The sequence below is a fragment of the Xenopus laevis genome, chromosome 3S, assembly GCF_017654675.1.
Source record: "Xenopus laevis strain J_2021 chromosome 3S, Xenopus_laevis_v10.1, whole genome shotgun sequence".
NCBI classification, from domain to species: domain Eukaryota; kingdom Metazoa; phylum Chordata; class Amphibia; order Anura; family Pipidae; genus Xenopus; species Xenopus laevis.
In genome coordinates, this window is record NC_054376.1 from 90,858,083 (window position 1) to 90,884,258 (window position 26,176).

Below are 26,176 nucleotides of genomic sequence, written 5' to 3' on the forward strand. Positions count from 1 at the left end.
AAACTATACTTGTAAGGTCACATGAGCCAATTAACAGACAGAGTTGTGTCTTTTGCTTCCACACTTCTTCCTGTTACAGTTAGAGTTGTAGTATTTCTGGTCAGGTGATCTATGAAGCAGCACACAGACCATCACAAAATGGTGGCTCAAGGCAAGAGATGTAAAAGGACAATATTTACTTAAATGTATATTATGCCACTTAATTTGATATACCGGTAATATCTGTTGCTCAAGTATTTATTTTTGGGGTATAGTTTTCCTTAAAGGAAAGGGACTTGAAACAAATGCTGCCTTGTTGTTTTTTTGTAAGGTAGGATTTGTTTCCTTGCCCTCTGGAAATGGCTTCAGATGGGGGGGGGAGAATGCCATCCTCTGGACCAGCTAGATAGGTGGGTTTCACTTGGATGGGATTTCCAGCCTCAGCAACTACAATACAAGTATGTTATGCTGCTATAACCCTCTCCTCCAATGGGATTTACCTGATCGTCTCTCCAGCGTATATTACAACAGTGTGTAATTATACCACTACATTTGTGTTCATGTACTTTGCAATGATGCTGATTTTGCCAAGATAAACAATACTGGAGCTACTTAATTAATTTTAATTCAGTTTATAAAAGTAATTATCGGATGACCAAATAATTTGAGCTGTCTGCAGAATTTACAATGGTATGTCTACTCTTACGAAGGCAAGTTAAAGCCCCTGTAACTTTTAACACAATGGCTCCACAGACAACAATTAACCAAGCACAACAAAGGCAATTTAAAGTGAGGTAGAGCTCCTGCAACTTTAATCCGTCAGATGTAATGTTTCAGGGACGAACCCCTTCGTCAGACAGATAATCAGTGCCGCGTGTCTGTCCTTAAAGGAGAACAAAACCCTAAAATTAAATGTGGCTAAGAATGCCATATTTTATATACTGAACTCATTGCACCAGCCTATTCAGCTTCTGAATAGCAGCAACGATCCAGGACTTCAAACTTGTCACAGGGAGGTCACCATCTTGGAAAGTGTCTGTGACACTCACATGCTCAGTGGGCTCAGAGCAGCTGTTGAGAACCACAGCTCTGCACTGACTATGAAGATTTTCATTCATCTAGGTCATGGTATATCTAGTATAGGTAAATCTATAACAAATGGACTTGCTGAGTAATCAATGAAGACGTTTAACTACTCATCCGAGCAGCTTCATCTTCTGAAGAAGCTGCTTGGATGAGTAGTGAAACGTCTTCATTGATTACTCAGCAAGCTCTGCACTGGTTGCTGAGCTGCCATGTAGCAATTATCTGTATTAATTGCTATGTCACATTTATTTCCCATGTGTACTGTGTATGTTGAGTTGGCATCTAAGCTTTAGTTCAGCTTTAACAACCTGTCCAGTCTTTGCCACCAACTCCACTATGTTCTCTTCCCTGGTAAGGAGACTTCCATTAAACAAATCCACTTTGCTAAAGTTCTAAAATTAGTTTGTGTGATCTAGATACCCAAGGCTAAAGCACCTAGCTTCACTGAACCAGTGGCATAACTTAAACAGTTAAGGTTTTTAGATGGTAAGCAATAATAAGTTCAATGAACAGTGTCGGACTAGGACATCAGGGACCCACCCAACCTTAGACGAGGTCCTCACCCTCAGTACAATTTTCTTCCTCTCCTCACTAGTCTCTTTTCTTTACATACTATAATCTATTATTCTATCTATTTAACCTCTTTGTTCTCATAGAAATAGGGAATGGCCATGAAATAAGTGTAAAATAGGTAAAATAAGTGTTTAGCAGCATGAGGGCCCACTGACACCTGGGCCCACCAGGAGTTTTCATGGTATGCCTGTGGGCCAGTCTAACACTGTCAATGAATATGGCTCACGCTGAACATAATTTAATAATTGTTTGTTTGATCTCCATGGGAAACTGAAAAACTGGGACTACTTTCAATTTCCAGTCCACAGTTGTAGACAGAAGTGATGCTAGTTAGATCACCAGTTAGATTATTCGGCTCATCCCCCCCTGCATAATGGACTCTTCTAATCTGAAAGCCCAGAATTAGACAATCATTTTGGAGTAAGGGAGTTGTTTCTACTCAAAACAATAATTCCTTTGTGCTTCTAAAAGGATAAGAATGAACAACCCCTTTCTGCCTGCCATAGTATGTATTCCCATCCCACAGGGTTTTTAGCTAATTTAAAGGCCAAATCCACCTGTAGTTCTGATGACAGGCAGCACATACAGCCAAAGAGTTTGTTTATATAAACACTAATTCAAATTAATTACATGGTTTGTCGTGATCTACATCAGGTCAGAGTCTGTTTCCCAAAAAACAATGTATGAAGTTATGCTAACTAAATTCATTTGTATGGGAGGAGGAGCCATTCGCCACAGATTTAGGCTCCTCAGCCCCATAGTGTGGAAACTATTGGTCAATTGAAACCAGAATGTATAGGACAGTACATACTTTCTAGCGGACTTGTTTCTATTGGTGGAAAATTATTTGCTATCTATGAGTTTAAAGGGATACTGTCTTGGGAAATTTTTTTTTTTTTTTTTTCAAAACACAAGTTAATAGTGCTGCTACAGCAGAATTCTGCACTGAAATTCATTTCTCAAAAGAGCAAACAGATTTTTTTATATTCAATTTTGAAATCTGACATGGAGCTAGACATAGTCAGTTTCCCAGCTGCCCCCAGTCATGTGTGTTGGGCTTTGATAAACTTCAGTCACCCTTTACTGCTGTACTACAAGTTGGAGTGATATCTCCCCCTCCCTTTCCCCCCCAGCAGCCAAACAACAGAACATTGGGAAGGCAACCAGATAGCAGCTCCCTAAAGCTGGCCATAGATGTAAAGATTTTGAAAAAGATCCAATCGTTATCGTGAGACCACGATTATCTCAAAAATATGATCCTTTAAATGTACTTTGTGTACATCAACTGTAAAGACCATTTCAGGCGATATTGCCAGCAAAACTGAAGAGTAGCTGCCTGCTTGGCCCTGCAAACATAGATAGATTGATCGGTCAGGTTTAAAAATGTTTATCGGCCCCAGTGCAATTTTCTGACAGATGTCGGCCTAAAAATCGTAAGATGTACGATCGTTCGAATCCCACGATAATTTGACGGATTGGTCAGACTGCACTGAAATCAGTCGTTCACCAAAGAAGAATAGTCGCGTCTATGGGGACATTAACACAAGATAACATCTGCCTGGTAGATCTAAGAACAGCACTCAATAGTAAAATTCAGGTCCCACCGAGACACATAGTTACATAGAGTAGGAGAAACAACAACCTGTCACATCCTAAAGTGCTGGCTCTTTCTGAAAGCACATGACCAGGCAAAATGACCTGAGATTGCTGCCTACACACCAATATTACAACTTAAAAAAATACACTTGCTGGTTCAGGAATAACATTTTATATTGTTGAGTGAAACGACAACATAAAAAATCATGACAAAATGCCTTTAACAATATCCAACGCAAATCATTTGTGAGACCTAGCCCCTTCACTACCTCATAAAACAACTGATAGAGCCAAAGGAGCTGAAAATAAAAAGCACATTTCTATAAAAAAAAAATATTGCATTACAGTTTAAGCAATACAAAAAAAAAAGTGTGTTTCCAGAGAATCTGCTTTCCAAACGGGAATTGTTATAGCAGTTTATGAGCGCTGGTAGTATGAGAATGTGACTTTTTTTGTACAAAATGATTTCCATGGCACTAAAATGTAACACTTTTATTAGCTGAAATAAAGAAAGAAACCCGTTGCAATAGCTAAATATAAATATTTCAAAAGCCTCAAATTTGGGACCTTTAAAAACACACAAATTAGCTGGATCAGGCGTTTCCCAAACCAATAGGAAGTAAGTAGGACAGCTCAACAAATGCCCCTTGTCTTGTAGAGGCCTGAAAGTGAACTCAGACTGTTATTAAAGCTAGGTCTTGTAATTCTGGTTATTTCCATTCCAAATGTGGAAAATATCATGTCTTTTTTTTTTATGAAGACATACTCCAATTAATCTTGTGCATTTTGCTCGGCCGAATCGGTATTCAGAAAGACACCAACGCATTCAGGATTAAGTTTAATAGTCATCTCCTCTGCTCACAACTTCTTTGCAGTTTGGGCGCAGTAATATTGTGTGCTCAAACTGTGCTGTGTATGAGCCCTTCATATCACAGAGAGGCGGGTACGGGTCGACTATACCCAAATCACACAGGTTCTTCAGGGCCATCAGGTATTTACTCTCTCCAAGACGGTCCAGCCATCTACGGCAGAATGCCAGGGTACCAAATTTCTCATTGATGACATTCAGCAAGTGTTTTGCTCGAGGAAGTCTGCAGAGGCAAGAAATAGAATAAAAGATTTTATCAGCACAGTAATTAGAGATTTTATATATACATATTAATGAACCCTGCTGTACACCATTATCATTATAATTACCAACTTATTAACACAGGGAAATAATTGCTACTAAATGTTGGGTGTCAGAGCAACTACAACAAGACCTAAATTGAAACTTCCATTAATCAAGAAGCTCCAAGCAGAGTGTCGCCTAATGGACTCATCTTCATAATTTAAAGGGAAAATATTTCCTCTTTTTTTTAACTTGAGCTCATTCATTGAGGCTTATTTAGAAATGGTGCATAAACATTAGCTGAACTTCCAAAGATAAATATTAATTTATACACACACACACGATACTACAGATTGAAAGGAAAGCAGGATACTATGACACACACACCAGATACTACAGGGGTGTGTGTGTGGGTGGGTGTGGGTGTGTGTGTGTGTGTGTGTGTGTGTGTATGTCCATAAATGCATGAATATCTACATGTTCTTGTGACAGAAAAGTAATCGTATGCAAAAAGATGCAAGTTGTGTCTTGTATGTCATATGATTTGGCATCAAACTAACTTACCTTATTGGCACATGTCCCACATCAAAGTTCTTCATATAGTGGGAACACTCCATATCATCATGAACTACTCCTTTTCCAGTGCTACCAAATGTTTCTATCGCATACACCTCTCCTTCCTAAATACGGGCCAGAGTGGAAAATAAAAATAATCACACAGAATAAGACTCTCTAATCCATTCCTATGCTTATTATATATTAAGAGAAACTCTTCCAGCTGGTTGCAGCTCATATGACAATCACTTACTGGATGCTTTAAAAGGAGAACTAAAGCCTAACTAAAGAAGTAGCTAGAAATGTTGTTCATCATGTAATGGGCTTCTGTACCAGCCCAAGGCAACCACAGGCCTTTAGCAGGAAAGATCTGTCTCCAAAGATGCCCCAGTAGCTCCAAATCTTCTTTTCTGCTGATTCACTGCACATGCTCTGTGCTGCTGTCACTTACTGAGCTTAGGGACCCACTCACAATATACTGTACACATAGAAATGTCACAATATAAGGCTGATTAGTAATTAATACAGATAATAATTACTTGGCAGTACAGAAACCAGTGCAATTAGCATCAGAATTTAATTATCAGCCTTGTAGCATCAGTTTGTATTACAGCCCAATCTCATTTTCTGCTTGATAGTTTGTGATGACCCCTAAGTTTAGCTTCTCAACAGCTGCTCAGAGTCCACTGAGCATGTGAGTGTCGCAGACAATTTCCAAGATGGTGACCCCCTGTGACAAGTTTGAAGTCCTGGATCATTTCTGCTATTGACAAGCTGAAACTTTAGGCTGGTGCAATAAGTTCAGTACATAAAATATGGCATATTTAGCCATATACATTCTTAGGGTTTAGTTCTCCTTAGGGTTTAGTTCTCACAATACGAGAACATATAAAATACAAGGAAGCCTTTCGGGTCAAATATTTATTTATCAGTGTAAAAACTGTGCTAGCCCCTCCTCTTTTACAAATATCAAGTTCAAGAGTCCTCAGCATAAAGCACCTTCCATCTCTAACAAAGCTGCAACTCTACTGAGGGGAGACGACTGAGCATGCAGATGTCAGTCACACTCTGTCCCACCCTGCTTGTATCATCCCTGCTCCCCTAGGCCACCAATACTGTAAGCAGGTCGCTGGTTTAAATCAATGGAGGAAAAAAAAAACCTTTTATGAAATAACAACATGTTTAACTAATTTTAAGGCTGTTATTCTTTTATGGGGTTATATTACAAAAAGCTTGAGTCAGTTTTAAGGTCCTTCATGCAATTACCTGCCTCCAATATACAACTTTAAATGCTATAGATTGTATAGAAACAACAAATATAGGTGCCAATGATGACTAAATACTTATTTTAGAAATCTGTAACTTACTACTGTATCTGGCACAATAATATGTATATTGTAGTATGTAACTAGAGAAATATTTTTGGTGGTTTTTCTCTACAGTGTGCAAAAGTATGTTCAGTTCACAAGAGCTAGTGGTATTGTTTTTCTGAAAGGTGGGAGTTTTCCCTGCAACTGCAGAGTTCAGTCAGTCCGTCAGTTCTCCCTTCAGCTCTGATATAAATCACATTTTAGGAGGTAAAATGCTTTCAAACGTTTTTCTTTTTTTCTGCATCATTATATATTTTGAGTAAGGGGAAAGGTTTTACAAAATTGCACAGCAGTCTTGCATGTAAAAACTAACTTAAGAAAGGCAATTTTTTTAAAATTTTGCCTTCTTATAAATACATATGTCAAGCCTGTTTTCACTGCAAAATTAAACATTTTCAGACAACTGTACATACCTCCATTCTTGTTGCTTCTCCACCTTTCACAATGGGCACAGTTTTACCAGCATGAATTCTGTATGGTCCAATGGAATGGCCATTTAGATTTCGAATTGGTTTCACTAATAGAGGGAAAGTGATATATTCACATAGGTATCCTTTTGTTTAATATTTGAGTAACATTTTAGGTACATTATCCTTGCCTAACATAGGCATAAAGTAGGTGCATACATTATCTGTAAATCTGCCTAATGAAGCCTGTGAAAAAATGGTATCAATATAAGCATTAATGTAGTTTTTTTTCTGAAATTCTGTGAACTACTATGCTTTCCCTTTAATCAGAAATGATGTATAGAAGAAGATAAGAGGCAGCTATGAAAACACTGTGTGCCATGGCTTTTCTGTGTTGGCAGGCTGCTTCAAGTAAGAAAAATACAAAATTTAAATAAGTATAAGAGATTTTGTAATTATGAATATATATTTTTTTGAAAACTAAATGCAGGCATAAAAGCTTAAAATGAGAAGGAAAGGTCTTTTTACTTGGGGATGCCAAAAGTTAGGCACCCCAAGTGATCGCATGTACTTACCTGAAACCCTGGAGAAAACTTGGATTCTTCCAAGGAGCACCATGGACTGATGGTCTTCCAGCTTCTTTCTTCAAATTTCCCTGGGCCAGACGCATGTACAGTAGACTTTTTCGTTGAAGTTCGGCTTTTCGCGCATGAGCAGTCGCGAGAAAAAAGCAGAAGCCAGTCGCTCCATGGTGCTTACTGAAAGAATCCCAGGCCGGTGCAGTTTTCTCCTAATAGATGCACCGGCCTGGGGTTTCAGGTAAGTACATGCGATCACTTGGGGGTGCCTAACTCGTCATCCCCAAGTAAAAAAACATTTCCCTCCTTTAATTCTCAAATGATAATATTGCTTTAAATAGATCCGAAAAACAACTATGGGCATTCCGTTACACGTCATTCTGACAGGAAGAATGCCAATGAAATCATGCATACACTGTGGGTAAAGGGAGTTAAAACGACTCTAGTATATAGATCTTTACAAATGTGTAATTTTTTGGCAAGCGTATAATATCCTTGAATAGATATTGTTTTAACAAATAATGCTTTGGACCCGTTGTGGTTTAATTCAATCTGACCCTCTGATGTCAGTCAAACAATTTGTCAATATGACAAACACATCTGATGTTTGGAACAAGGTGTCTAATTCAGACTGACTACCGATCTTTAGCAGCACTATTTAGTTATAGTGTGATCTGATTCACTCTGTATGCAATCTGCTCATTGCTTACTGGCTGTCCAAAGCTCTGAGTATTTTTTACAAGAGAAAATATTGCCATTTATACTTAATTATTTTGATATTACAGAACAGCATATTCCACGGTCAGCACGAAGCAGCAATAGGTCTCAATGATAAAACATTATTTGTGGGGTGTAAAGTATACCTTGATACGTTTTGCCATCAATTTCAACCTCATATGACTCCATAACCTCTTGAATTGCCTCACCAACATCACAGAGACGCACATCTATACCTGAACACTAAGAAAAATACAAAACTTATTGCAACCGCCATTGCTTCCTTTCCTTAAACGAATAGAGATAGAATATCCTCAGTTTTTATTGAGCCAGAACCAGGTTCACAATTAAAATTCTTGCATACCCTTATTCCAGTGTTGGTGGCATCCTTGACAGCTTCCAGCAACTTGTCGTATTTTGGATTGAAGGTGACTGTAAAAGCACAGTCAATTATTCGGCCTGTTAAAACACAATTAAATAAAACAATAAAGACGTGGTAAGAAAAAGGAAGATGAAACTGAAGAAAGAGGCAGAAAAGGAAAGTAATTTAGTCATAATGTTAGAGACAGCATACCATTAATATGGGTTCCAAAGTCAATTTTGCAGACATCATCATATTGCAATACTGTTGGATCCCCTGCATTAGGTGTGTAGTGGGCTGCACAGTTATTTAGAGAACAACCTGTGGGGAATGCAAGTCCAGCATAAAGACCATTTTCCTTAATCAGCTTGCGAGAACAGTCCTCAAGTTTTTCACTGTAACAGAGAAAGTCATAAATTGCACTTCTATAAGTTAAGCTTATCCTAATAAAGAGATGTATAGCAATACAAATAGCAACAACTAATGCAAGGATGACATCAAGCACAGACACGGTTTACTGTTCTTGAACATTACCATATTTCAATCATGGTCATTCCAGGCTTAATCCAGCTCATCACATATTTCCTCACTTGTCTGTGAGCTTCAGCTGCTTGTCTGAAATCAGTCCAGATTTCCTCACTAGCTTGATCCATAGCTTTTTTCTCTTCACTTGTTGCTCTCCAAGCTGCAGATCGTCTGTTAAAATAAATAAATTGAAGATACTGAATTGCTCAACTGCAGAATTTAAAGTGAACAGTTAATACTGTAAAGCTGCTTTCAGAAATATGGAGAATTAATGCAAATATATATATATATAGATATATATTTAGATATATAGATATATATAGATTTCTATAGATACATATATAGATACACACACACACACACAGACTATATTTTTGTTTTTAATCACTTTTTTGTTCTTCCCCTTTTCTTTCTAGTAAGGAATTTTAACTGCCAGTATGTTGTGAGGATCTTATTATATGGTTACATTATTAATACTTCTTTTTGTATACAGACCTGCTGTGATTTATTGCTCAGTTTTTAATTTAGTTCATTGCTTGGTTGTAAGAAAAAGTGTGGAACCAAAAATATAAATATAAGGAAAAAATATATAAAGACCATTTGGAAATGGTCTTAGAACTGGTTATTGATTTAAAAAAAAAAAAAAAAATCCAACTTTATATATAATTATATACACTTGGTATATAAGTATTTGTATTTCTGTGCCCTGACGTTTGTTTAGAGGGTTTAATTTGAGTTGAAATAATACCAAAGTCTATCAATTTTAACTATGTAACTATGCAAATGTTAAGCAACTTTGCCAGCCAGAAGGACTAGGCAGAAAAAAATATTTTAAACATTCCTATATAGGCAACTGTGCAGTGTGTACAATATATTAAGCTCTCTCATTCATGGTTTGAACAAGTTACATTCATTTCTGCTGAAAGATACCTACCCATCTTGTGTTGCAGGGTACTCGCACTCCTGTCCTTTTGGAAATATTCCACTTGGATAGAGTTCAGATATTGCAATAGAGGGTGGATCGGTTTGTGATTTTGCTGTAGAGGAAAAAAAAACACACTTTACAATAAAGTAAACCTGTTTTACTACAGAACAACAGAGCAAAACAGTAGATAGTATTTTAATTAACTGTCACTGCAATTTAGAGGGCTATTTTCTTTCTTAAAAAAAATTAATTCACAAAAAGTGGACAGAAATTCATGCTATCAAACTTATTAGTCATTTAACTGCTCCAGCACAATACCATAAGCTTGTTCTAGCCGATAGATTCCCCAATTGTCAGTATTTTATGACACAAATAAACTTAGGCAAACTAGGAACTATATACTAAGAGCTTGTCAGTATGGAAAATAGATGCCTTAAGATACTACAATACTTCTACATGTGATATATATATATATATATATATATATATATCAAGCTTGGACCAATCTAAGCAATTTCTATTGATAAACAATAGGTAGAATTCCATGAATAAAGTTGAGTATGTGAGATTACTTAAAATTACATACAAACTAGCTGTAATTCTAAATTGTATGTATTTGGTTTGTATGGCTTATTTGGCTTACATGATGGTGCAAACAGCTAGTGTACAACATCTATCATGTTTCTCAAACCAACATAAAAACAAGAGTTTACAAAAATAAAATGAACAATTGAGCTTTGTGATAAGCAAAAGTAAATCCACATACAGCCTTTCTTCTTCTTCTTTTTCTTCTTCTTCCCAGCTGCTCCATCAGCATCACCTTCACCATCTACAATATATAGACAGACCCAAATCAAGGTTATATCAGGAAATCCTGAAGGGGACCTAAATAGGTGATGTTTGCAGTGGGTACCTATAATTACTTTTTATTAATACCTCCTCTTCAAATATGCAGTCATAATTCAATCCAATTCTTGGGTCCTAAAGCTACCACCAAAGATTACCTGGTTCCTAGACTGATTTCTACATCCAAAAGAACAGACTGCTCTGCTAATGTCTTGAAATGTGTATTGGTACAGGTGTGGAAACAATGTTTTGGAAAGCTAAAGACTACAGGATAGCAAGAGTTTAAGGTGATAGATTTAGTAACATTTTAGGTGAAGCAAAATAGAAGAGGGAGAAGAGTAACGATTACAATAAGCAAAGCAGAAGGCGAGTCTATATTTTGTTGGCAAATATGTTTGACAGAAACAGTATGTATTTTGTGCAGAGAATATGCCCACAAATCCAATAATAATAATCTGTATATTAGGAGTATATTATCTAGCACCCCCCGCCCCACTGTGCTATTTAAGGATATTATAAGTCACCAAGGATTTACACAACCATATTAAAGCATGAGATAAAAAACAGCCTGCCAGACAATTACTCTCCGACTTCATCGCGGTGGGATTGTCAGGCAAGAAGTAGCCACAGGGACATATGTCAATGATGACATTTGGAAAGAAACAGCAACATACACAGGTTAACTTAAGTTGAAGTCAAAGTTATAAACAGCATATTCTGATAAATGGAACACACTGTTTATATAATTTACACTTTCACCCCATAGGTAAATGGCCAAACTTAAGGTTACATATAATACACAAACCAGATAGAAACTTAATTTTTCCCGCGGCATACATGCAGTACGCTAGGCTATACATGAGCCAAAGGCAAGGTGGTGTCAAACTTTGCAAAAAGTATAGCAGGCCATGTTTTTTTTGGTTGTTTTTTTGTTTTGTTTTTTTAAAAGAGGCATGCCAGCCCAGGGTAAAACTAGTGTAATTTTACCTACTGGGGGGTGTACTTTACTTCTACTGATAAGGCCTAAAAGCTATATTTTTTTATTATGATAACCTGATCAAAATGTACAAAGAGCTGGAACATACCAGCACCACAAGATTCAAAGTCTTTAACCCTTTCTGGGACTGCACTATGCAAATCCATTATGGAAAAGGACATTGGAGTCCTTGTAGGTAATAAGCTTGGCTGTAGCAAGCAATGCCAGTCAGCAGCATCAAGGGCAAATAATGTCTTAAGCTGTATTAAAAGGGACATACATTCTTGGGAGGAGGGGTCATTCTTCCACTTTATAGAGCACTGGTAAGGCCCCATCTAAAATATGCCGACCAGTTTTGGTCTCCATCACTCAAACAGGACATTATTGAATTAGAGAGGGTACAGAGAAGGGCAATTAAGCTGGTAAAAGGTATGGAAAGTCTTAGCTATGAGGAAAGACTGGCCAAATTGGGTATGTTCACGCTGGAGAAGAGGCGCTTAAGGGGAGATATGATAACTATGTATAAATATATAAGCGGATCATATAATAATCTCTCTAATACTTTATTTACCAATAGTTCTTTCCAGCTGACACAAGGTCACCCATTCTGATTAGAAGAAAAGAGGTTCCGCCTAAATATTTGGAAGGGGTTTTTTACAGTGAGAGCTGTGAAGATGTGGAATTCTCTCCCTGAATCAGTTGTACAGGCTGATACACTAGATAGCTTTAAGAAGGGGTTGGATTGCTTTTTAGCAAGTGAGGGAATACAGGGTTATGGGAAATAGCTCATAGTACAAGTTGATCCAGGGACTGGTCCGATTCTCATCCTATAGAACAGTAAATAAAACCGCCCACCTCATGGAAGCAGTTGGACAGCACTGAACTAATGAATAGTAAAGGACTACAATCACTGCAAGTACGACAATAAAAAAATAAATATACTAACACCTCAAAAATGCTAAAAACAGCTCTCATTGGAAATAATGTACCTAGCCAAAAGAGAACATCTTTAGATAAGCATGCCAGTTGTTACAAGACAATGTATTGTGCTTGCCTTCTTCATCTTCATCTTTTTCCTTATTTTCCAATGTCTGCTTCTCCAGTTGTGTTGCGATTTCTTCAGTGGCTTTGGCTATAGCCCCGTCTTTTTCAGCATCATGTCCTAAAATATAAAAATGCACTAGGTAAATATGTACTGTACAGCGAAACTCATCTTAACAGGTTTACAGGTACCGGCCATTACTGGTAAGACTATTAAAAATACAGGAAGGTTAATACTACCAGAGTAGAGACATGTCAAGGTACATACATACCGAAAAGTCCTTCAAGATTGCTAAAGAGAACAGTGAATTTGTAAAGGATGAAGAATCTGTAAACCAAAGTAAAATAAAACAATGTTTTGTCCAATGTTTTTCATCTGTGAAACTCAGCAGGGGTGATGGTTGTGCCACCCAAAACAAACACCATTTTTTCATGCAGATATATATGCAGGTGCAACATTTTAACCTGAGGATGATGGTTATTCCAAAGTGTTTGTGTTTTTGTATTATGCTCTTCAATAAATGTTGCCGGATGATTGCCCACACAAAAGAGGTTTCTTTAATACCTATAAAACTTTGCAACGGTCACATATTTTGCTCAAGAGACAATCCCATGAAATTTTTTTTGCAGTTTCCTTGAAAAAATTGAACTGTCCATCGCCCAAAGGAGTAAAACACAATAAATGTCAGGTCATAAAGGGGCAATATAGACTGTTTTTTAACAGCAGGGCAATAAATAGGGTTTTCATGGAACATACATATTTCTGAATTATAAAATAAGTAAAAAGTATGGTTTGTTTTTTTTTTTTTTTCAATTTCTTGCTCTAAATGGGTCAAAAGCTGAAACACCTGCTGTTAAAAAACAGTACTAAAATGTGATGTTAGTTTGATTTTCAGTCAGTTGTCAGTTTGATTTTAAGTTTCAGTTAAAAATCTGAAAGTAAAGCCTAAATAATTAGACAGGTTAATATTTGGTGGTATAATCTGTTTAAAAGGGATACATAATTTATTGGAGTTGAAATGTGTTGTGGATCAACCCCCTTTGCTAAAAAAAGGGTAAGTTAACTTTGCGAGACACTGTTCAAAGGTTATTTTAAAATAAGAATGTATAATAACGTTAACAATGATATTCTATGCCAATGTCTAATTGGGCTTCTTTCCCATTTTGAATTATTTACCTTTCTATTAGTGTCAATAAAATTTTAACTGGTTGATGTGCCATTTAGACATTTTTTTTTTTTTTTAAGTTTTTAGTCATTAAATTTGTTTACAACATGACAAAGATAAAGGCCGTAGAAGAAGAAAAAGCAGGGCCAAGGGGTAAAAAGAGAGAGGCACAAGATACTCAATGGCTCAATAGATATTTGCAAGTTCTTTTTCTGGTCCGATGCTTTGTTTGGCTTCTCTAGTCAGGCACCTGCTGCATAGGTATGAGTCTATATATGTGGAGTATTTTTTGCCCTAAAGTGATATATTATAGAGGCTATATTTGTATGGTTTCTTTATTGTCATTCTGTCCAAGATTGTTCTAATCGGAGAACCCTACCATTTTTCAAAGCAGCTACAAAGGACAATGGCGCATGGGGGATATTCGTCTCCTACGATAAATCTCCTCTTCTGCTGGCAACAGGGATGTGAAGTCGGTACATAAATCCTTCGACTGACTCCTCTGTTTTTAAAAGAACAGTAACGGCGAAAGTGTATAAAAGTAATTAAAATATAATGTACTGTTACTCTCTACTGTTAAAACTCGTGTTTGCTTCAGAAAGACTACTATAGTTTATATAAACAAGCTGCTGTGTAGACATGGGGGCAGTTGTTCAGGCTGGAAAAAAAAAGAAGAAAAGGCACGGGTTACATAGCAGAATAGATAAAACACCATTGTATTGGACACAGTTTGTGTGTTATGTGCTATGTAACCTGTGCCTTTTCTCATTTTTTTTTCCAGCTGACCCCATGGCTACACAGCAGCTTGTTTATGAAGCAAACACACAACTTTTACTATTGTATGCAAACAGCATTTTATATGTTAATTACTTTAAAATGATTTTATTTTTTTGGTGTTACTGGAATCAGCTCTCCAGATTGCAATTTCAGCAGTCTGGTTGCTAGGGTCCAAATCACCCTAGCAACTATGCATTGCACAGCCTATTTAGCCAGTTTTTAATTTTACACTAAAGTGTTCCTTTAAATCTGATTTGATTATTTTCCAGGGCTGCGGAGTTGGTACATAAATCCTCAGACTTGGACTCAGTTTATGGTACCTCCAACTCCTCTGCACTGGTAAAACTGGTGTGTTTGCTCCATAAATACTACTATAGTTTATATAAACTATATCTGGCCATAGATGTGCAGATTTCAGCCTCATAACCGACAAACGATCATTTGTCACAATCTTCCAACCTGCAACTATTCATTCCGATTAAATAAAGTGTTAACCTGTACCTTTCTCCTTTTTTCCAGCTTGAATTCCTGTCCCCATGGCTACACAGCAGCTTGTTATATAAACTATAGTAGTGTTTTTGAAGGAAACACACAGCTTTTACCAGAGCATGCTAACAGTATATTATATGGTTTTTTTTTTTTTTTTTTACATCAAAAGGCTTTATTTTTTTGTTGTTACTGTTCCTTTAATACACCAATGTATTTTCCATGTTGACTGAATGAAGTTAAAGGAACAGCAACTTCAAAAAATGAAAGTATTTTAAAGTAATTAAAATATACTGTACCGTTGCCCTGCACTGGTAAAACCGGTGTGTTTGATTCAGAAACACTACTATAGTTTATATAAACAAGCTGCTGTGTAGCCATTGGGGCAGCCATTCAAAGGAGAAAAGGCTCAGGTTACACAGCAGATAGCAGATAAGCTATGTAGAACATTATGGGGTTATCTGTTATCCACTATTTAACCTGTGCCATATAGCTTTTTTTCAATTTCCACCATTGCGACACAGCAGCTTGTTTATATGAACTATAGTAGTGTTTGTGAAGCAACAGATCAGTTTTACCAGTGCAGGGCAACAGTACATGATATTTTCACTACTTTAAAACACTTTCAATTTATGGAGTTACTGGTGCTTTAAGTACACAACATACAAGGCATTCTATCACTGCCAAAGCTCAAAAATATAAATCACATCTTTTTAATTCTTAACCTAATTCAGAGTTAAAGGGGAACTCTGGCTTCCAAAACAAAATTTGATAAAGAGGTCCACATAACACATAAACCCCTAATATATCCATCAGAGTTACCGGTTTCTTCAAAAAGTATGAATAAATGCCATTTTCTATGCTGAAATCCAGCTGTTTAACAGTTCTTCTCTTTCTGCATCATTTGATATCCTGGCAGGGAAGAAGGGACTAAACCCTGATGTTACAAATTGCAACAACTTCTCCACAGTTTACAGACAGCATGCAGGAACTACATAACCCATAATGCATTGATGTTCCTTTCCGTATTGAAATCACATGTGCAGGGAATTGTGGGGTTTGGAGGATGCAGGCTGAGGATAGATGGCTGTTGATACAAATTAACAGTAGTCAGCCAGCTCAGCAAAGTAGTCAGTCAGATCAGCAGGAGCTAGGCTTAGGAAACTGTCAGAAACCATTAAAAATCATGAAAAGTCTGCATATTTTTTTAATTGATGTATATTGCAAAGTTGCTTGAAATTATGTTTACTTTTCAAAAAGCTTTTGTGGAGTTCCCTTTTAAGCCCCCTTACCTAAACAGACAGGGTCAAGTGGAACCTAGACAAGGTTAGGTCTAGTAAGTGATAGGCTAGCTCACTCTTAATAGCTCACTCTAGGAATAATACGTAGGCTATTTAGCCGAGCAGCGGATGCTCCACTGAGGAGTGTGAGTGGGATTATGATCCATTTTTTTCAGAAGTAGGGACTAAGCATTAGAGTTCGCTCTGTTTTTGGGAAAGGCTGAAAAGCTGGGTGTCCCTTGGTAGATGCTGTTTATGCTATTATTCCTGCAGATTTATACTGACCAATGGTACTTGTGAGTACATGCGTATCCACTGTGGTTCATGTTCATCTTGTGCTTCAATAAATCTGTTCTATGGTTAAGTGTTCAAGAATCACTAGTGCCCAATTTTGACTGTTACAGTTGTACTACACCCTGCCTCCATGACGTAGTGAGGGGCTCACCCCTGAGGAATATAGGTCTGATCTGGAGCACATTTTGGGTACAGCTACTAGTGTAGTCGCTCCATTTACTGCAAACTTACATTAATATAAACTAGACTAGTGTTTCTGAAGCAAACACACCAGATTTACCAGAATAGGGCAACAGTACATTTACTTTAAACCACTTCCATTTATTGATGGGACCTTTAAGAAGGGCACTCAAAGCTTCAGTTTTGAATCGTCCAACGTAAAGACAGTGTTCTAATGACAATGACTTGATAGTCACGATTTAGTCAGCCATACGTAAAGTAAGCTAGTGTTACAATTACAACCCCCATATTAACGCGCTTTGAATATCTGCGCTGTATATGCAAGGGGAAGAAAGCAAAAGCCCACAGGAGCGAGTGGAAAATAACTCTCAGGTCAGCTGACAGGCAGATATGGCGACCATGTTGATAAACGCGGTACAAACTAAGCTGACGTATATAGAGTGTAGGGAAGAGTACGGGAAGAGAACACTCCACTCAGCCGGACCCAGAGCACTGCCCAAAAACTCCTGCCCTCCCCAAGCGCATAGTCTCTGCTACTCTCTACCTGTTTTGGCGTTGTTCTTCTTTTTCTTTTTCCTCTTCTTCTTGCTCACGCTATTCTCTCCCGGAAAGGCGGCTTCGTTCTCCTCCACCACACCGTTCATGTGTTTTTCCCCATCCTCTTCCTCCTGTTCGGGGCTCTGCAGCTTTACCACTAAACCCGCCATCTTACCAAAGAGAAAGGGCCTCGGAACGGCAGGCCAGACATAGGACTCTTCTCCTTGGTACTGGGAGGAGCAGCGGAGTGCACGACGGGATATGTACAGGATGACATGCGGTGGCGTGTGTTCATATCACTCATTAGGGGGGGCTTTTGCAAGTGCGTTTTGTTTTGGTTGACGAAACGTTTTGTCACAAGACGAAATGCAGCTAGTTTTCACAATATTCACATAATTTCGGAGAAACTCGCTAGTCTAGTAACAGAAAAGACGTTTCATTCCTTCTATTTTGTACACATGGGCTTCTGTATCAGCCTTCAGCTTAAACCTCCAGGGCACAGGCGTGAGCATGCTCAGTTTGCTCCTCTCCCCCTCCCTTCTCTGCTTTAGTCTGAGCCCAGAGCTATAAGTGAGCAGGGAGAGACTCAGGCAGGAAGTGATGTCACACCAAGCTAACACTGCAGCTGCTATCCTAAACAAACAGAGAGCTTCTAGAGCTTTTTACTATGGTAAAACATTCTACAGAAGAAATGTAGCATTCTAGCTTGCACTAATGCAGCTAATCTATTGGCAATAAAATGCCACCGTAGCTTTCCTTCTCCTTTAAACCTAAGTTCCTGCCTTTCATTGATTGCCTGCCATATTCTTTTTATTTAATTTCACCAGGTTATGTTTGGTGTACTTCTTGACCAAATTGTCAATAAAATGCAATGCCATACATTTACACACCCACACCTCTCTCCCAACATCTTGGAAATAGAAAGAGGGACAAACAGATTTGCCATGCACAGCGTGATGAAATTGTTTTGACCATGCCCATTTGTATGACCCCCAGATTCCCATGTCCATTTTACAAAATTTAGCAGGTTATGAAAGTTTGAACACATTTCTGTGGTTTTTATGTGTAATTACAATTTTGCTAATGACGATGAATTGCCTTTTAAGCTGTTAATCAGTTTCCCCAAGCTTATATTGTTACAAAAGTATCTAAGTATCTATTCTGGGCTCTCTGCCAAAAGCCAATTAAGTTAGAAACTTTGTATCTTTTACTGGCTGTTCAGTGCAGGAGATCAAAGGAAAGTTGGGACATTTTAGTAACAAACCCGAGACTGCGGGTTCAGCTGTCAAAATCGGCACTGTCCCACTCAAAACGACAAAAATTCATTATGGGATAATTGGTCAAAATATACATTTTACATAGTTAATAAACTATTGTGTTGCATTTAATTTGTTACCCTTTTCTGCATCTGGAGCTTATTCTATAAAATACTGTATCATATCTGACTGTTGGTAAGTGCTCAAAGACTGCATGTATTGACTTATGTAATTTCTGAAAGATTTGTTTTTCAGGAGAGCAACATTTTAACATAGTATCTGTTATTTAGTTATTCAGTAAAATGAAAGAAGTGGTAAAGGGTTTGCACAATAATAAGGCACTTGTAGAAAGGAGAAAATCCTCTCTTGCATAAGTCAGTGAGTCACACATATATTTGTGACAATAGCGCATGTTTGTTAAATGTATTGTTGCAAGAGTATTATACCAAAATATCAATGGTAAAATTTTGTTCCACAGTTACTCCAGTGTATCATTCAAATGCCTAAAAAGCTAACAGAGTTAGGACAAAATATGGCGAATCATAACTGCGCCATAAATACAACAAATTTAACCATGTTTGATGTTTAGAAAATATTCTATGGCATGGCGAATTCATGATTTTTACACACCCAAATCAACAATATATTATGTTTACCTGGTTATTAAAGAGATTCTGTCATGATCTTTATGGTGTAGTTTTTATTTCTAAATTACACTGTTTACACTGCAAAGAAATAATTTATTTCCATACACGCAAATGCATTAGGGACACTGCACATTCTATTCCAAAACAAAACATGAAGAAAAATGTATCAGATTTCTTATTCCTTTACAGAAAGTGAAGAAAAGGGAATATTAGTCTGTTACAAAAATAACAGTGTCTGCATTCTTCTTTATAAACTTAAACATTCACTGTAGAAACTGAAAAATGTTTCAAGATTTTTCACTGAATTAATATTTAGTTGTATAAACAGTGCTTCTGAGAACTGCTGCACATCTGTGTTGTATGGAGTCGACCAACTTCTGGCACCTGTTTCATTCCACAATTCTTCTTCATGTCTTGGTTTTGCCTCAGAAACAGCATTTTTAGGGGCAAATTTATCAAAGGTCGAGGTGAATTTTGATCTATTTTTGGTGTACTGTGACTAGGGGATAGTCCAAATTTGATTAAAATTTGAAAATTCGAATATCGAAATTCATCGTACTGTCGCTTACAAAATTCTACCAATCTCGCAATCTAAAACCTGCCGAATTGCTGTTTTAGCCTGTGGGGGACCTCCTAGAACCCATTTGGAGTCAATTGGTGGACTTTGAAAAATCAACATTTTTTTTTTTGGGAGAAAAATCTGATTGAATGCGCTATTCCTTCGATTCGTTAGATTAGAATCCGGCCGAATACGGACCTATTCGACCTAATCGAAAACACACCTATTCGACCAAAAAAAACCTTCGACTTAATTTCGGTTGGTCTCTTTGAATTCTTGCCGATAGCTTGGCTTCACATAGGCATCTTCTAAATGTAACAGTTCTCACAGGTAACTAGACCTTCTTTGATCCTCCTGGAGCTGATCATTGGCTGAGTTTGCCATTTGGCCTATTCTTCTATCCAATCGAATGGTCCTTTTCCATTTTCTTCAACATCTTTCAGGTTTTGGTTGCTATTTGAAGATAATTTTAGCTGAGCAACCTATCATTTTCTGAACTTCTATAGATAATTTCCCCTCTCCAACCAACTGTTTAATTAAAGTACGCTGTTTGTCTAAACAATGTCTGGATCGACCCATTTTACTCTGATTTTCAGAGAGAAATGCACTATAACCAACATGCACAACATTTGCTGCCTTCCTTCCATAAATAAGGGCCCCATGATTGACACCTGTTTTTTCACAGAATTAATGACCTCACTAATTGAACTCCCCACTGCTATTATTTGGAACAAGCTATTAATATTTTGAACACTGGCATTTTTGGAACAATCCTCAATGATTCAATTACACAGAATCGGCAGCATGCAGGTTATGACTGTTGGTTTTATTTTGCTCTACTACACCTACTAGTAAATTATTTCCCATGTAGAAATATAATTTCTACCAAAAACAGTGATTGATCAAGTTAGTGATGTCGGACTGCTGTTATTCTTAACGCAACTGTAGTATCAGTGGAGGGAAGGGTCCATTTAACACCAGGGATCCCCTAGCTTCTGCAGTTAGTTTATTCCTTTCAAGGAACAGTTCAGTGTAAAAATAAAAACTGGGTAAACAGATAGGTAAAAATGTTTATATATATGTAGTCAGCCAAAAATGTCATCTATAAAGGCTGGAATGAACAGTCTAACAGAACACTAATTCCTGCTTTTCATCTCTCTAACTCTGAGTTAGTCAGTGACTCTAAAGAACTGTATGGTAGTAAGAGATGTTCCCATCCAGTGTATCCCAAGATTAGTATAATAAAGAGCTTAATGGAAGAAGTGAATTTATCCTAAATCAAGGATACAGGTCGGTGAGGTGAATATCTGCAGGAAATCTAAATTGTCAGCACGGAAACGCACACCTCCAGATTAGTATACAGACATAGGGGGACATGTCATGTGAAAGAAGTCTGCACCTTATGAGTTACATGAGGGGGCATTTGGGTTGTGTGTTTCTTCATGTTCCATCCTTTGCAATTTCAGAGAAATGACCCTGGCTTTTATTCTGCTTTTCCCCTCAAATTCTCAGTCCAAACATCTTCGGACCGCAGATTCCTGTGAGAATGGAATTACCACTCTGGTACACACCATTGCAGCTCACCGTACCTAATGAAAGGTATTTCTGCTGATACATTAATTGATGTGAACCTAAATGTGCTAGATAAATACACAAGACTACACTGAGAATCTGTAGTTTTTCTTGCCCCTCCATTATTTCCCCACCTGACACAGCACATTCCTAACTTTTGTCCTGTAGGTGACTTCAGGTACAGTGGCGACAACTGATATTTTTGAATACTGGAAGCAAGGTCATTATTCACCCAGTACCTATTGCAGCACTGAGCCCTAGTGATTCCTTTTTATGTATTCACCCCAAGTAGATGCATGGGATACATTTTATTCTCAGCTTGGTATCTATAAAAGTAGCATTCTTCCACCTATTATTAAACTACAACCCACAGCACTGACTGACAGCAGAATTGTTAGGGAGCTTGGGTATAGATGGAGACAGCATTATAAAAAAAAAGCCAGATGTCAAATTATTGGCTTTCACATACATTAAATGTGGAGATCTCTCCTTTAAATGAATTTCATGTATGTTGCAGATGGGCATTCTCTCATCAACTCTGCAACTGGTCTTCAATATGTTTTTTTTTCCTTAATTTTTAATTGTGTTTGTATTGTTTATCTTGCTTTTTAGGTAATATCTTATTTATACAACATCCTGTCATTTTAACAGATCATTGCATCTGTCAACCATAAAACAGTCTAATGTGTAATGTGCAATCGATATAAAATTAGGATCAGCTTTAAAAATGACTTACAGTGTCATTATCCATAATTTAATAAAAATATTCTAATATAGTTTTATCTTCTCATCTTTTAAATGGATTGAAAATAATATTTACTTTTATCATCTTCTGGTTTACAAAGCTAAAGAAGTCAGTGACGTAACATTGCTCCAGCCTCCCACAAAGCAAACAGTAGCATCATCGCAGGTCCTCCCTACTGCCTGCCAGCTAGCTCCCCTCCCCGTCTGTTCTCGCCAGGTAAAATGAGAAAGCAACTGGGGGGGGGGGGGGGGGAGTTTGAAGACTATAGAAGAAGCAGACCCTGTGGTCTGGGCCCTGCTTCAACCACGGGGGTCTGCTTCCTCTATAATTACGCCGCTAAAAGTGGTTAATACAGAAAATAGGCTTTAATATTGCAGTATAATAGTTTCAATTGCACTGAAATTTAGTTGAAAGTCCTAGCTTTCTTTCTGACAGGGCTTTCTCTTCTACACATGCCCAAAGTCAAATCTAGAGCAGTGCAGAGTGAAAGTACAAATAGCCTACTCTATTCAGTGCAGTGGAATTTGAGCTTCTACGACTTACAGGTGGCTTTCTAGGTGGCATGCGGATACATTCAGTGTCAGACTGGGATGCCCAAGGATTTAAAGGAGAAGGAAAGGCTTCGTACACTCGAGGGTGCCAAATGTTAGGCACCCTCAAGTGATTGTATTGACTTACCTGAAACCCCGGGCCGGTGCTGTGCTCCTATCAGCACAAAACTCTCTCCTCCTGAACCTGCAGATCCCAGCCATGCAGCAATCCTTAATCAATGGGCCTTTGAGGGCCAGGACCCACTAGGTTTTCTCCCAGTGCCCCACTTGCTCAGTCCAACCAGGGATACATTGGAGGAAACAGGCAGTGATATTTCTAAATGATCTTTAAATGCCAAAAACTTATAATCACACTTTTTATGCTTGAAGATTGTGTTTTTAAAACTTTTCCCTGCAAAACCTTAGGCTGGTCCATTGCAAAATGTAAATTTGGTGTTTTACTTTATACAATGGAAAGAAAACACAACAACATTATATTTTGAAGGTAAAGAATATATTAAACTAATGTCTAAAAACAGTCAAAGGTACTGTAATGTTAAGAGCTACAGGGAATCATTTTGGCAGATCAAACATTGTGTTTCAATAAATAACATTTAGAGAACTTGGCATAAAAATATCAAGTTTTACCCTAATTTACATACTAACAAATAAGTATAAAACATCGGATGAAGCAATGAAATTACAGCCAGCTGGGGAATGTCGCAGCACAGGATACATTTCTTCTTTCCATGTAAAAAAAACTCATTATAACACCGTTCCATCCTGAAATGCTTCTATCCACCTACAAGCAAGAAAGGCACACAATTGGAATTTTTATTACTCTGGTTTTAAAAATGTTTCTTCGACAACTATCATAATTTGCTTCTAAAGCCCCCTTTGTAGTGTTGCATATTCTGTAGTTCTGAATGCTGTTACTTCGGCCTCCTATTGGCAATCACACAAACATTACACATAGAGATGCAGGTGAACTCTTCATCTTCCACCACTTTTGAAGGTGGTAGTAGCTCTATGGTTTCTAAAGCTACCGGCATCAAGTGGCACAGGGCATACATTATTTCTTCACTAAGCCTGAACATGAGATTTGTACCAAAATGCATGTGCAACCATGCTGGGGTTAAAGCATTGGCCACAACTGCATCACGAGCATCTTCCCCCCCTTGAGCATCTTCCCCCCCTTGAGGCCACAATCATGGTGGAATTATGCGGAAAAACATGGTGACTTGCACTTGAAAGTGCTCTTCAATTAGCCCTTAAGTCTGATAAAATCCTTGGCACTCCTTGGCAATGCCTAGACAAGAACTAGGACATCTGGAACAGATGTAGACAGGCAATGCCGCATTGCCAGAAGAGGTCAACTATGGATATTAGTGATGAGCAAATTTTTTTGCCAGGTTTTGCCACAAAAACAGACGCTCACAGATTCCAATGGGTGAAAATAATTTTTGCACATCAAAAAAAATTGTCACCCATAGACATCAATGCATTTGGCAAATTTTTCACTATTTTGCGAATTTTCGGCGAAGCAAAAAGGGACAGATTCTCCCATCACTAATTGATATGTCTAAATATGTTAAAGAAAAAAACTTAACATGAGGTGTACTTACATTGTCACACAACTGTATATATTTAATTGTATTTGAGGCACAGGATTAAAAAACATAATGGAAACTGGCAAGAACTAAAAGTAAATGGTGATAGTGTGTAGAAAGATAAAAGGGAAACCAAGAGGAAAGCCATTACAATTTACAAAGGGAGACTTTAAATTGATAGAGAAGAGAAAGCAGTCAATATTTGGGCAGGGATCCAGCTGGTAGTTTGGCATGGTTTGATGCTTTTGAGGACTCCCTACAAAGCTAACTACTGTATCTCCAGCTTACCTTTGTGTTGTGTGAGTATCATCAGCTTTAAAGATGTAAAATAAAATGTTTTTGTGCAGTAAATGAATGACCGTGGATTCAGTAATGTCCTCCGTTACTTCCTTAACTGTGAATCCTAGCAACGGCTGGCTCTCCAGAGCTGCTATGTCCTAGAAAAGTATTAATTAAAGTGAGTAATTCTCCTGTTGCAGCACAGCCTTAAATCTGTATAAATACATTTTTAGGAAATGTATGGAAAGAGGGATTACTTTTAGATATACCACCCAAGAATTTAATGTCTATTTTCAGTTGGCTGGATATGTGAATATACTTTTACATGGCTAGGGTGCATTTAGTTGCCTATGGTCACATCATGGGATACACACTAAGGGGCCCATTTACTAAGGGTTGAAGTGAATTCAAAGTGAATTTTTGAATTCAAAAACTTTGAATTTCAGCGTAATTTTTGGGTACTTCGACCATCGAATAGGCCAAAATTTGTTTCGAATTGAAAAAACTTTGAATATTTGATCATTCGAAAATCGAAGTATTGTGTCTTTAAAAAAACTTAGACTTTGACACTTCACCACCTTAAACCTGCCGAATTGCTAGGTTAGCCTATGGGGACCTCCAAGAACCTATAGCCAGTATTTGGCTAAGTTTTTAGAAGTCAAAGTGTTTTTTTTTGAAAATCGAACGATTTGAATTCGATCGAAAACTGCTAAATTTAATTTAAAAAAAACGTTAACTATCGAATTTCTACAATTCGATGGTCGAATTTCGAAGTTTTACCACTTCAAAATTCGACCCTTAGTAAATGTGCCCCTTAGTGCAATTCTTATTTTGTAGACAGATAAGATATCTAAGCTGAGTTTTAACTATACCGTATACTAACACTGGGAAATGTTCTGCCTTTATAAATGTACTGAGCTTGTATGCAGTCTGCAGTCATAGGTTTGTCCTGCTACCACAGCCTGAATCTTTGCAGAGTACCATAATTAGTCATAAAAAAAATGTATGTGTACCTCACTTGCAGCATACGTGTACAGAACTTTGTTTTTTATCACAAACCACAGCTGTTTCCATTGCTTTTTGCTGGCTTTGGATCTCTGCAGGTAGCCGCTCATGGAAGAATCTTCTGTGCTGGCTGATACCTGTAAAAAAAAAAAAAAAATAATAAGAACCCCCTATTTATAAGTGCAAGGTTATTCAATTAATAAATCAGATATATACTCCAGGACGTATATAGTAAGCTCATACTTGTATATCAGTGTATATTAAGTAATATTATTATATATTAAGTTATATTATTTTTACATTTAAAAAGGATATTTTTGTACCACTCAAAGAAGGATTTTTGTTTTGGAATTACAAAAACATTACTAACTTTTAAGGCTGCTGGAATCTTTTTCTGTTTTCTGCCAGATGGAATGCTGTGGAGAACTGTAGACAAAGCATTCGATGGGGACTTGTGGTTTACAGGGGACCCAGTCTTCGGAGTTGACAGACTTTCTTGGGAAAGCAAAGCATAAGCTAGTCAAGAAACTAAACACATTCATATTCTCCAATGAAAATATTTAGGATATTCTTGGCTGGTAATTCTAAAATGCATTCATAGAAGCGG

General features: G+C 37.5%; 2 protein-coding genes across 2 annotated transcripts in view; both read right to left on the reverse strand.

The window, feature by feature from the left end:
• Nucleotides 1-3,390: 3,390 nt before the first annotated feature.
• metap2.S (methionyl aminopeptidase 2 S homeolog) lies at nucleotides 3,391-17,593 on the reverse strand. The gene is given in 11 exon segments (NM_001091826.1): nucleotides 3,391-4,325; nucleotides 4,910-5,025; nucleotides 6,684-6,787; nucleotides 8,119-8,215; nucleotides 8,337-8,431; nucleotides 8,547-8,728; nucleotides 8,868-9,029; nucleotides 9,793-9,895; nucleotides 10,550-10,612; nucleotides 12,660-12,767; nucleotides 17,374-17,593. Coding segments are annotated over 11 exon segments (1,446 nt in total). The 5' UTR covers nucleotides 17,537-17,593; the 3' UTR covers nucleotides 3,391-4,072.
• Nucleotides 17,594-23,170: 5,577 nt separating this feature from the next.
• fgd6.S (FYVE, RhoGEF and PH domain containing 6 S homeolog) overlaps nucleotides 23,171-26,176 on the reverse strand; it is a 41,136-nt gene continuing 38,130 nt past the window's right edge. Inside the window, exons 18-21 of the mRNA XM_018256006.2 lie at nucleotides 25,940-26,064; nucleotides 25,578-25,706; nucleotides 24,574-24,722; nucleotides 23,171-23,477 (exon numbers count right to left, since the gene is read on the reverse strand). Coding sequence (XP_018111495.1) covers nucleotides 23,441-23,477; nucleotides 24,574-24,722; nucleotides 25,578-25,706; nucleotides 25,940-26,064 — 440 coding nt within the window. The 3' untranslated portion in view covers nucleotides 23,171-23,440. The remainder of the gene's footprint in view (nucleotides 23,478-24,573; nucleotides 24,723-25,577; nucleotides 25,707-25,939; nucleotides 26,065-26,176) is intronic.